The sequence below is a fragment of the Carassius carassius genome, chromosome 24, assembly GCF_963082965.1.
Source record: "Carassius carassius chromosome 24, fCarCar2.1, whole genome shotgun sequence".
Taxonomy (NCBI): domain Eukaryota; kingdom Metazoa; phylum Chordata; class Actinopteri; order Cypriniformes; family Cyprinidae; genus Carassius; species Carassius carassius.
Genome location: NC_081778.1, coordinates 25956477 through 25969149, shown reverse-complemented (window position 1 = coordinate 25969149; position 12673 = coordinate 25956477). Strand labels below are relative to the sequence as shown.

Genomic DNA, 12673 nt, shown 5'->3' with positions numbered 1-12673 from the left:
GAGGCATGATGCTCAAATTCGCCCCATAGTGGAAACCACATGCAGCAACTGCACAAAAACACCAAATGCTGAAGGTGCAGGGTCACGTTTTTCAGTCAGAGTAGTTCTCCGTCAGGGATGAACAGAAAGCTTTGGCTGTTAGGCTGACTGACTGAGAGATGCCTCTTCTGCTGCTGTGTGTTGCTCTCCAGGCTTTGTCCTTGTCTCAAGGTAAAATGGTTCTGGTGTATGGTTTGTGTAGGCAGACTTGGTCTTTCATCTAGAAAGCTTGAGTTCAACTGCGATTAAATAATTTGGCATTCAATATTCTGGCATTTTAAAAGCATATTCTAACATTTACTGAAGGACCTAGTGGTTTCTTTATTAAGTTGATTATACTTGAGCAGAGAGGTTGCAGAATTCTCAAAGGGTATTGCACAATCTGTCTAACTAGCTCTTCAGAGACTATCACTATCATAGATGGAAAATCAAATGTGCGCTTTCAACAAAAGACTTGGTGTACAAGACGCTTTGCGGTTGAAACAAAGCTCAGTTTAACTAATGCAGCACAATGGAATCTGAAGGCTTTTAAAAAAGTGACAAAAGAAAGTTCTGCGTTTGCCTTGGCTTGGCTTTTCTAAAGAGTTTGAGCAAAGTGCAACCAGAGATTCGCTTATGGACTTCAATGCACTATGAAACACAGGTAAATAATAAGCTGAACTTCACAGGTGATTGAATGAAGAAAGATAACTTTGTATGTCAATTGCATATTATGGCTAAAAATAAAAAAAACAGCAAAACTCATCAACGAATTTTCCTAATAGCCATTTTTAGACTACATTGAGTTTCTTTAGACAGTGTCAAACAAGCTGCGGATGTTTTTAACATGACAAGTAGACATTTAAAATGCTCTACATTTATAGAACAATTTTCAATAATAGAATAAGTTATGTTTTTTTCCAACGTTCAGCTATAAAGGATTCGTGGATCTTGACAGAAATAGAGCACAGAAAATATATTTTGTTGAATAAGACTGTAATTCTCGCAAATTAGGTTTTTGTTTCATTGTAATACAGCAAATCTATTGCTATAGAGAATATTAAAATATTTTTATAAAACTAAAAACTTAATTTGTTTTTGTCATTTTATATGCTTAATTCACAGAAATTGCATACATTATTAAAATGTTGGAAGGTTACACTGAATTTTATGTAAGTAAATAATAATAATAATTTTTTTACATTTAAAAGAATTTGGCACGTGTAAAGCGATATTATTTCATACGTTTATTTCATTCTGTTTCAGTTTTCAAAATTCTGTAGCAAGGCAGACAAAGACATCATGCCATTTTTGTAAATAAAATATATAAATGTTTAGATTCTCTGAGAATGTCTGAAGAGAGTACGAATATAGTGGTTGGTCACAAATGCAATTATCAATTTTCTGAATGAATTTCATACTGTATCTTTTTTAAAGTGCGCTTTAATGACCAAGCTGAGTGTTGGCTCTGAGTGAGGCAGATGGAGAAACTAATTTAGAGGACCACGCTGTGTTAAAATACAAGATCTGCAGCCCTTCTATCTAGTTTGCGTTAACACAGCAGGTTTTCAACAAATAGTCCTATAGTTATAAATAACTACGACTTTGCTATATATTATTAATAGATAACTTGTGCGTATTTCATCTTGCTGTCTCATTCATATTGTATAAAACTCTCAATTAAGATTTATCTACATTTTCTACAAACCACAGGCTTCAAACCTATTCCATGTTTTAACTTTTCTTGTTTTGGCAAAGTCTTCAAATGTGAACTCAATGCAGAGTTAACTTTGTAAGACAACACAAGCATGACCAAAGTTGTGCAGAACATCATTTTTTTGTCGTTTTAATGTTTAAGGTCAGGCAGCTCTTTTTATGAATCTCGTTCAACAGTGTCTCATTTCTGTTGTCTTTGATGAATATCGTGTTTGCAGACAGTGAAGTTGTTTATTTAAGTGCTTTGTTATACTTTTACGCTTTAGACTGAAGTGACAGTTTTTCCTTCTGGCTTCAGGCAACAAGTTCTCAGCAAAACTTATGGTGTTCGTCTTTTCTTCTTCAGGGTTCAATGAAACAGATGACCGAACGTCCAAGAGTGTGAAAAAGCATGCTGAATCAGACAAACAGAGTGAGTTGAAGGCTTACACTACTCTAAGAAAACTCATGCCTTTCCTTCGAAAGTATCTTGTTTACATCTGCATCTTTGTCTATATCAGAGTTATCAGTGGGTGCAGTTAGCAGCAATCTCACAATGATCAAAAAGCTTGCTTATTTAAAAGAGGCCTGCAAGATCAAGCAGTTAATCAAGATGTTGAACAATATGCATGAGAACAGTGTTTGAGACAAAGCTCATCATCAAAGAGAACAGAGAAAAGACATCAGCAAGACCACTGCAAGATTGCACAGAACCGTGAGAGCAGTCTACCTCCCCAGAGACAACCGCTTTATTTTATTGCACACTAGAATTCATTTTAAAATCATTAAGAACTCTTTATATGTGAACAACTGATGATGCAGTAAATGTTGTACGCAATCACACAGGCATCGTATATGAAGAAGGTAAAGAATAGCTGGAGTCAGACGGAAAAGTGCTTGCGCTCATTTGGGAGAGGCTCTCGACCGTATCCGTAACAGTTAAGCACAGCTGCATAATTTTGAATTCATATAATTACTGATTTATTTTAATTACCAAAATCATTTAAATTGTTTATATTAAAATATTAACACAATTTTGAGCTTTTTTACAGCATTATAGGAAGATGCTTAAATAGTCTCAATCCATTTTCTGAATTTGTACAAATGTTGCTGTGTTCATGGCATTCATCAACCCTGTTATTTAAGTTATTGGGATAAAAAAGATCAAACTAATATTTTTCTTCAACTTATTGAAAATGTAATTTACAAACCAACATTTGCTTCCAAAGTAGAAAGCCCTATTGTTATTTTAATATTTTCTTTTTTTAATATATATATGTGCGAAATGACACAAATATGGGTTTAATATGTATAAAAATCCGAGGTTGTTAACAGGGTTGTAAAAAAAAAATCTATGTTATAATATTTAATATGACCTCATGAGGATGACGATCAACATTTTCAGGAGATTAAGCACCTTTTTCCATTATAGTATTATACACTGTTCCATGCTTCTTCACCAAGTTCACAATCAAATCAAATGTCTGGGATCTGTAAAATCTTTTTATGTTTTTGAAAGAAGTATTTTATGCTAAACATAAAAAACCGAGTAAAAACCGCAATACTGCTTTCTATTTTTAATATGCTATAAAATGTGATTTACTACAGTGACGGCGAATTAACCGTTACTTCAGTGTCACATGATCCTTCTTTAGAAATCAATCTAATATTCTGATTTGCTGCTCAAGAAATAGTTTTTATTATTATCAATGTTGAAGACAGTTTGTGGAAACCTTGATACATTTTTTTTTTTTTTTTCAGAAATTGAACAGAAAGTTCAAAGGAACTGCATTTATTTGGAACTTTTTTGTAATGATTTTGTCTATACTGTCTCTTTTGATCAAATGAAAGCATCCTTTCTAAATTAAAGTATTAATTTCTTTAAAACCCCAAACTTTTGAATGATAGTGTTTTTCACCACCACTACCACAGTGGAACATCAGACCAGTGACCTCTGACCCTGTTAAGAAGTCACCCCAAAGCAAGACCTTCAGAATGAGTCACAATTCCACAGTTGATTTACACAGACACAATCTGCATCCTGTAGTCATAAATCAGGAGAACTTCATGAGCTCAAACCACACTGCGGAGGCAATATCATAAACTTTCGAAAAAAAAAAAGTTCTTTCCCCAGTGTCCTCCATGCTACACTATGACATTTCCACAGGAAGTGACTCACGGGATGTGGCTGTGTTGCAGTGTACTGCTACAACGTTTTGCAACACAAAACAATGCCCCACAGTTTAGATATTCACTTCGCTGTTTGGGTCTAAATAAAAGTCTAGCGTCTGATGTACTAGAAATACACACTGGTAACAGAATCAACACTCAGATAAGATCAGCGCCAGGATGCGATGTTGGAAAATGTTCTGACTCAACGCAGCGTGCTGAAAAGATAAAAAAGTGAACACATTCATGAAAGTGACAGAAACTGTTAAGGCAGATGATTCAATGAAATAATTTTTTTGTGTGTGTGTGTGTTTTTCTGAAATAGTTGAGCTCTCCACACTAAGCCTGTCCGAGGGCTGTTTTGGTGTGCCTAGGGCTCTTTACAAGAACACTACGGTCGATGTGACCCTCAACCTTTTGGATGATCAGGAAAAGAAAGACCTTGCTCTCCAAATCTGTGAACGTTTAAGTTGTGGTGGTGTTTATAAGCACGGCATGTCTGCAACAGTGCACAATGGCACTTGTCTTGCAGACTGCATCCTGAGAGACTCAAAACTGCACAACTGCACTACAGCCGCAAAAGGCGACTGCAGGAATGCAACTCAAGTTATCTGCGGTGAGTCATCTGAGATCTTCTCAGAGATCTTTTGATAAGTGCTCTACTTTTGTTTCATTGCTGTAATTGTGCTTTGTCTGGGCTGACCACTGTCCTCCAGAGCACCAAGCTGTCCAATTGGTTGGAGGAAGTGATCGCTGTGCTGGTCGGGTGGAGCTGCTGCATTCTGGGAAGTGGGGAACAGTGTGTGATGATGATTTTGACAATTGTAGTCAACGTTTAGTATGTGCCCAGCTGAGATGTGGAAGCCCAATACGAGAGGGCTTTTTTGGACCTGGAACAGGTCCCATCTACATCAGCCAAATGAAATGCAATGGCTCCGAGAGCAGCTTATGGGAGTGCGACTCTATCAAAACCACTGCCAGCAACTATTGTGGACATAAGGAAGATGCTGGCGTTGTGTGTTCAGGTATTATACACATTCTTTACACTTAATGGGAAAGTGCTAAATAACATAAAACACCACTATTTTCTACACAAAGAAAAAAGAAACACAATAAATGTTTTATTATATTTCACAGTATTTTCAATTGGAATTTGGTTGTTTCACAGTATTTTCAAGGGGAAAATGTATAGAGTTGGGAATTTTTACTCGGTAAAAAGGATGGTAAAAAGGTTGGATGGTAAAAAGGTTGACGTTACATACTAGATTGGAGAATACAAGTTTATTTAAACAATATTGAATAGCCTTTTGTCAATTTATTGATATTATCCAAGCAGTCCACAAGTCCAAAGCCTCCAAAGACATTTTTGGGAGCACTTTATTTTACAGTATCTTTGTTAGATGTTACATGTATTTATAATAGTAATCACAGTAAATGATGCATAATTATATGCAGCTTAATCTAAACCAAATCCATAACCACAATGTGGTTAATCAACATTACTCAGTACTTAATTGTATAATTACACTGTTACAAGGACACTTTAAAATAAAGTGTAACCCATTTTTGTTTGGAATAACACACTGCAGTGGTACCATGGTGAATCAATGAATAAGACCAGGGCATGTGATATGATGGTACATGGAGGCAGTTTCCACTTTATGTTGACTTTAGCATCATAACATTTGATTTTTAGACACCAACTTTTTGTGCCAAATGTATTAATTAGTATTTATTTGAGGTCGTAGTACGTGACCTCTTGAGGGGGAATGTTACCATAATTACACTGAAATGCAGGCCAGGTTTACCTTTTTAGGGTGGTGGGAGAGAAGTCAGTTGGTCTAAAAAAATAAGACCAATGTAAAGCAGGCTTACCACAGCATTTCTGAAATGTCAAAGCATGCATATAAAAGCTTTAGCTTGTTAGTGTCATGTCATGAAATCCAGACTGACAAGTCTTGGTTATTTGTACTCTTTTGATATATCCAATGGATTAAATGTCTTTCATACAGAAAGTATGGAGAAACCAGTCACACACACAACCGGGCTGAACTTGACAGCACTGGTGCCAGGTGATGCTTCAGTTCCTTACGTTTAAAAAGAAAAATAACACCAATAACAGTGACACAATCTGTTAATATAAACCTCTCTGTTTATTTTAGTGTCAACTGCAGTGGCAGCTACAGAAAGCAACAGTGGCATTTCAGCAGCAGCGATTGGCTGCATCATCTTATCTATTGCTCTGCTTATGGTTATTATTTTAAATGCTGCAGCCTTTGTGCATTTCAAAAGAGCAAAGGGCAAGTATAAGCATGTTTCACATTTAAAAGCACTTCTCACTCATATCTTCTGAAATGTTGGAAACAGTGGCAATGGAAAATAAATAACACACGTTTTCTTAGAACTAAATCAAATGGAACCAAGGAAATAGAGCTGAGCTACAACAAACAGACTCTAAGTTATTTTTATCATTGTCTAACTCTGAGAGCACCTCTGTGTAAAACACTGTTGTTTTACTGTATTGTTATAAACATCAAAGGAGTTCACTGACTACTTGTGCATTCAGTGTATTCCATTCAAATAACAGGAAAAAGAATTTGAAGAGTGTCGAACCTTTTGTGAACTATTAACTCATTCTTTTGATAATAGCTAATACAACAAAACAAAAGCTTAAGGCAGCGGCTTAGTGCTGCATGAGGAAGTTTAAACCATTCGTTTTCATCCTCTTTGCCAACAGAATGTGTGATTTACCAACATCACACTAACTCTCACTCAAGCCTGGAGTCCCAGTCCAATGTACAGATGGAATACTACAACACACAAACCAGGGGGCAGCAGTACGGTTTGTATTGCTATTATTTATTTTTTTATGTCCTCATAACTGATTATAAATGTTTAGTATTTAGTAGATATTGTAAATATTATTATCAATAGTATTATTATGCGTAATTTTAATATTAATTACTACTATTATTATATGAAGTTATTTCTAGATTTCTTTAAACTCTGTAAGTGATCCCATTTGAATAAATTGTCTGCAATTATACATAAAATGCTAAAACGTGTGCCTTGTCTAACTTTTGTCTCGAATATGATATATTGTTTGATTTCTGTAATGGTCAAACTTTAAAACGAGTGCATCTTGTTTCTTCAGAAAGTCTTGGCCCGAGGATGAGCTCAAAATATGGCAGCAAAATCAGCATGAGAACAAATCCACCCACACATGACTCCGGCAGTTCCACTGATTCAGACTATGAATATCACGACACCAATCGACCGCAAAGACTGCATCTAAACAACTCAAGTATGCTCGCTTTAGCAGACAACACATCTACTGCAAATGACCAAAAATATCAGCTGAAAATTTGTATAATCAGTCCTTATTTAAAATTACACACATTAAAGAAAGAGTCACACAGAATCAGCTGAAAGATACTGTATTACTGGCTTAATATCAATAGCCATTTTTTATCTAAATTAGTGTCTGTGAGGGTTGGTGGGGTTCTTTAGTTCACATTAAATTCCCATATACAATAAAAAACAGTAATATTACAAAATATTATTACAATTTAAAATAACTGTTTTCTATTTTAATATATTTTCCCATTCCTGATGCTGATTTGCTGCTCAATAAATATTTCTTATTAATATCAGTGTTGAATACTTTTGTGCTGCTTAAAAATTTTATGGAAACTGATTTTTTTAAACTCTTTTTATTTATGTTTTTGTAATAACGTAAACATTTTAACTGTCAATTTGTATCAGTTTTACACATCCTTACTGAATAAAAAACTGATACAAATAAAAATCTAAATAATTTGGAAGTTTCTCTGTTTTAGCATTGTAGACATAAGAATTCACGGATCTGCATTAAATGATAAACAATGACTTGTTGGGAGCCACATTTAATATGTACGAATTCTTCTTTGCTCTGTCTATCAGGAGATGTGAAAGACATGGTCAGTACATCCTCTGGAGAAAAATGTGTGCACAACGTGGAAATTAACATGGATACCATCCAAAACTCAGGTATGCACAAATAAATCATAATAACATTCATGTTATTGAACTCTTACCACCTAAAATTGATCATTTCAATCAAGAAAAATGTGTGTGTTCACTGCTCTTTATGTGTGCACTTCGGATGGGTTAAATGCAGAGCACGAATTCTGAGTAAGGTTCACCATACTTGGCTGAATGTCACGTCACTATTTGTAGCAATAGCCAAAAATACATTGTATGGGTCAAAATTATTAATTTTTCTTCTATGCCAAACTTCATTCGGACAAGTAAAGATCATGTTCCATGAAGATATTTTGTAAATTTTTTATTAGTAATATGCAGTGCTAAGAACTTAATTTGGACAACTTTAAAGGTGATTTTCTCCATATTTTGATTTTTTTGCATCCTCAGATTCCAGATTTTTAAATAGTTGTATCTCAGCCAAATATTGTCCTATCCTAACAAACCATATTTCAATGGGAAGCTTATTTATGTAGAAAAAATTACCATTATGACTAGTTTTGTGGTACAGGGTCACACACATACACACACACACACACACACATATATATATAGATCAGTGAAAGGTACCGTATTTTCCGGACTATAAGTCACACTTTTTTTCATAGTTTGGCTGGTCCTGCGACTTATAGTCAGGTGCGACTTATTTATCAAATTTAATTTGACATGAACTAAGAGAAATGAACCAAGAGAAAACATTACCGTTTACAGCCGCAAGAGGGCGGTCAATGCTGCTCAGTGCTCCTGTAGCCTCTCCCTGAAAACATAAGAGCGCTCTCTCGCGGCTGTAGACGGTAATGTTTTCTCTTGGTTCTTGGTTCTAAATAAATGCGACTTATAGTCCAGTGCTACTTATATACGTGTTTTTCCTCATCATGACGTATTTTTGGACTGATGCGACTTATACTCAGGTGTGACTTATAGTCCGAACGATACGGTATACATTTTTCTTTCCCCTATAAACAGCAGTAGATATGAATGATACAAGCAGTACTACTTCTGGAGAGTTCTATCAAAACACAAAGACCGACATGAGCGACACTCTTCAGTCACGTAAGCACAAATAAATAATATATAATATAATATTAATGAAATATTATGAATATTTGGTAACACTTTACAGTAAGGTCCCATTAGTTACCGGTAATTATTGCAATACATTAAACAATACATTTTTACAGTATTTATTTTTCTTATTTAACAATAGTTAAGACAGATTCAGCTGTTCATAAACTGAGATAAGTTTGTTATCTCAGGTCCATAAAATGATAGTAACAGATACATCTTTTTACTTAATTTATTTTTTCAATAAATGTTGACATTAACATTTAGAATAATTTGTGCTTTAATGTATTTTTTATTGTTAGTTCAAGTAAACTAATGTTAGCAAATGGAACCTTATTGTAAAGTGGTACCGAATACTTTTATTATTAATTTGAATATTGATTTTTCCCTTATAAAGCTGAGGAAACACCAGCACTTCAAGAAACGTTACCATTGACACTCTTGTCTTATGGTGACCATCACTTACCTGGAACTGACAATAAAGGTAAAGCACTGGTTTAACATTGAAACATCAGATTTTGAATATTATTTATTTTTTTCTAGAAATTTTTATTTTTAGTAAGCTAATAAATTCTCAATTTATGAACAATCTTTTGACTCTAGGAATAGATATGAATGATTCAAGCAGTACATCTTCTGGCGAGTTCTATCAAAACACAGAGACCAACACAGACAACAATTTCATATCACGTATGTAAAAATAGGTCATACGGTTAATTTAATTTATTTAATCCAGAGAGAAAACGTCTAGGTGTATCCACTAATATATATGTATTTTTTTTCGTAATGAAGATGAGGAAAGACCATCATTGCATGAAAAGTCACCATTTGCGCCCTTGTCTTATGGTGACCATCACTTTCCAAACACTGACAGTCAAGGTAAAGTTCTGATTTAACACTCTTGATGAAATCCTAGATTGTAAAGATTTCTTCCACCCTTAAGATTAAACATTATTTTGAAGTAGAGAAATAAATTTCAGATTTATGAATCCTCTTTTGTCGTCTGCGGTAGATGTGAATGATTCAGACAGTACATCTTCTGGTGAGTGCTATCAAAACACAGAGATCAACATGGACAAGGATCTCCAGTGTGGTAGGTTCACATAAATCATTTAATACTGAGGCTTGAAGCGTATTTTAACTGAACCTTCTGAGGATTCATTCAGTCAGCTAAACTTCGTGTATCTGTTTTCTCTAGAAGACGAGGAAAGTCCATCACCTCCTCAAAAGTCACTAAAGACACCCCACAGTGCTCAGATGTCAGGAAACGCTGCTGGTTACAGCGGCACTCGTGTACCTGTCACCCACAGTCAAGGTACCTATTTGATTTAACAATATGACAACATTGACAGCAGTGTATTTTGATAGGGATGTGTGAATTCTTCTGTGCTTGGCAGATGGGAATGATTCAGACAGTACTTCATCAGAAGAGTGTTATCAGAACACAGAGATGGATGAAAACGCCTATCATCATTATGGTATGAGTGAAACATTCAGTATAAAAGTCATTTTATGGTCCATATTTCTAATTTAAAACAAATATTTTCATTATAATGATATTACCAGCAGAACAATTTGAGAAGATTAATATAAAATATAATGTGAAACAAGTTTTATTAGTAACATATGGTGCAGAATCTTTAATATTGCTTTGTCGTAACATTTCTTTGTTTTAAAAACAATTTATTTTCATTATTTGCAGGTTTAAATTACATTACTGCATTACTAAATGTTTGACTTAAGACTTTTTAAAATGTTACTTTTATGCTGCATTAATGCTGCAATTTATTTATTGTAGTTTAAAATAAATGCTGTCCCTTTGATGTTTCTATTAATCCTGAAAACATGCACCATGCTTTCAAAAATAAATAAAAAATCGACCATCAGGGCAATAATTAAGAATTTCCAATCAAAGACGTTACAAATCTTCCTGGAAGAGGATGTGTGTCTATATCGTCCTGATGCACAGTGAGGAGAGTTTGAGTGGCTAAAGGCTCTACAAGGATTGCAAATGCAGAACAGCAGAGATTAGTTGAGTCTCGGGGTCAGAAATCCTTAAAAACAAATGTCTGTAGTTTAAATATACTGCGCCGCAGTATAAATGGCTGCCCACTGCTCTGTGTGTGTGTGTGTGTGTGTGTGTGTGTGTGTGTACGCACGCACTTTGGATGGGTTAAATGAATTCTGAGTATGGGTCACCATACTTGGCTGAATGTCACGTCACTTTCACATGTTGTTCGGGAGGGTATCAAGAAAAGTAAATGCTCTCATCCAGGACAGTGATCCAAAAACCAACATCAAAATCAGAACAAAAATGGGTCACTAAGCACAAAACAAATATTCTGCCATGTTAATCAAATTTAACTGAACTTGAGCAGTTCTGCAAAGAAGAGTGGGCAAATATTGATGTGCAAAGTTAGTAGAGATATATCCCATCAGAATAAAGGCTGTAATTAAAGCAAAAAGTGGTTCAGCAAAACACTGACACAAGGGGTGATCCTTCTTCCAACTCAGTGATTAAAAAAAAAAAATCCTGACATGAAAGTTGTGACATTTGCTAAGTATGGAAACCCAACAAAAAACCCATCCAAGTGCGCACATACACACACTGTGAACACACACCCAGAGCAGTGGGCAGCTATTTGCTCCACCACCTGTTACAAGTCAGATTCTCTAACCATTAGGCCACAGCTGCAGTATGTTGGTATTATATCCTGGATGTTAAGGGTTGCACTGAGTAAATACAGCATCTTCTTCATTTCAGGCTGTAAAGCAACAAAATGTGATTATTTTAAAGTGGGTGGTTCTTTTCTATACCCACTCTGTGTGTGTCTGCGCGCATATATATATATATATATATATATATATATATATAAACAGCTTAATTACAAGGGAATGTCTCAAAATATGTAACTAAAATTTGTGTTTTATTTTTGGAAGGTGAGGAAAGCCCATCACTTCCTGAGATGTCTTTTCAGAATCCCCACATTGCACAGATGACAGAAGGTACTGACGGTTACGGAGACCATCATGAACCTAGAAACCTCAGTCAAGGTACCTCTTGTACTCAACCATGTGACAGTATGTCTCCGCTCAGAGAACTTCCTTTCTGAATTCCCCCAACTCCTTTGAACCTGGGTCTTTTGTTCAACCAACTTGAACCTTAAAGCAAGAAGAATTAGTGTCCAAGTAAAATAAAATAATAATATATCTTTTTTTATTTTTGATTCTAGAAACAGATAACAGTAGCACAGTATCAGAGGTATCTTACGTTAATGTACCACCTAAAAAAGAGAGTGAGGACAATTATGCTGCATCTTCAGAGAGCGACTATGATGAACCTGAAGCCTGATGAAATCAACATGATGACTGCAAGAGATTTTTCTCAGCAGGTAAAATATTAAAACCTTCAAAAACACACAAAACATAATTCTTTTAATTCTTCATTCTCTTTATATAATGGACAATGATGTGCATTTATCACTTAGGACAGATGATTCACAACAACACTTCCCTGAAAACCATGGAATGTAACAGACGGGCCCTTGCAATACCGAGTGTTTGTTAAGAATATTCTGGAAGAACAACAACAACAAAATTGACATTGTTCATCTATTTTATAATAAACATTCTAAACAATTAACCATTCTATTATTAACCTCACAGATGGATCCAATCTCATTCTTTTTCAACTCTCAATTGA

The 12673-nt window shown here is 34.9% G+C and overlaps 1 protein-coding gene across 6 annotated transcripts; it reads left to right on the top strand.

Annotated features, from left to right (window-relative positions):
* On the top strand, nt 1-12613 carry LOC132103290 (T-cell differentiation antigen CD6-like). 6 transcript variants are annotated; one of them, XM_059508272.1, is made up of 19 exons: nt 2-210; nt 2081-2146; nt 4208-4498; nt 4599-4907; nt 5895-5954; nt 6045-6182; nt 6620-6724; nt 7037-7186; nt 7825-7911; nt 8875-8958; nt 9368-9454; nt 9574-9660; nt 9763-9849; nt 9983-10063; nt 10169-10285; nt 10368-10448; nt 11911-12024; nt 12204-12362; nt 12459-12613. In XM_059508272.1, the coding sequence occupies exons 1-18, from the start codon at nt 159-161 to the stop codon at nt 12320-12322; spliced, it is 2115 nt and encodes a 704-aa protein (XP_059364255.1). In that variant the 5' UTR covers nt 2-158; the 3' UTR covers nt 12323-12362; nt 12459-12613. The 6 variants fall into 6 exon arrangements, with proteins under 6 accessions (XP_059364257.1, XP_059364255.1, XP_059364253.1 ...); XM_059508270.1 differs by having other exon boundaries at nt 8872-8958; nt 12464-12613; XM_059508271.1 differs by having other exon boundaries at nt 12-210; nt 8872-8958; nt 10172-10285.
* The last annotated feature ends 60 nt before the right edge of the window (nt 12614-12673 follow it).

Bases quoted from the DNA above. Each gene is read 5' to 3' on its own strand.
- LOC132103290 (XM_059508270.1), top strand. From the start codon at position 159: ATGCCTCTTCTGCTGCTGTGTGTTGCTCTCCAGGCTTTGTCCTTGTCT. The intron at 6,725-7,036 runs GTTTGTATTGCT...TTGTTTCTTCAG, and splicing joins AACCAGGGGGCAGCAGTACG to AAAGTCTTGGCCCGAGGATG. The intron at 9,455-9,573 runs GTAAAGCACTGG...TTTTGACTCTAG, and splicing joins ACCTGGAACTGACAATAAAG to GAATAGATATGAATGATTCA.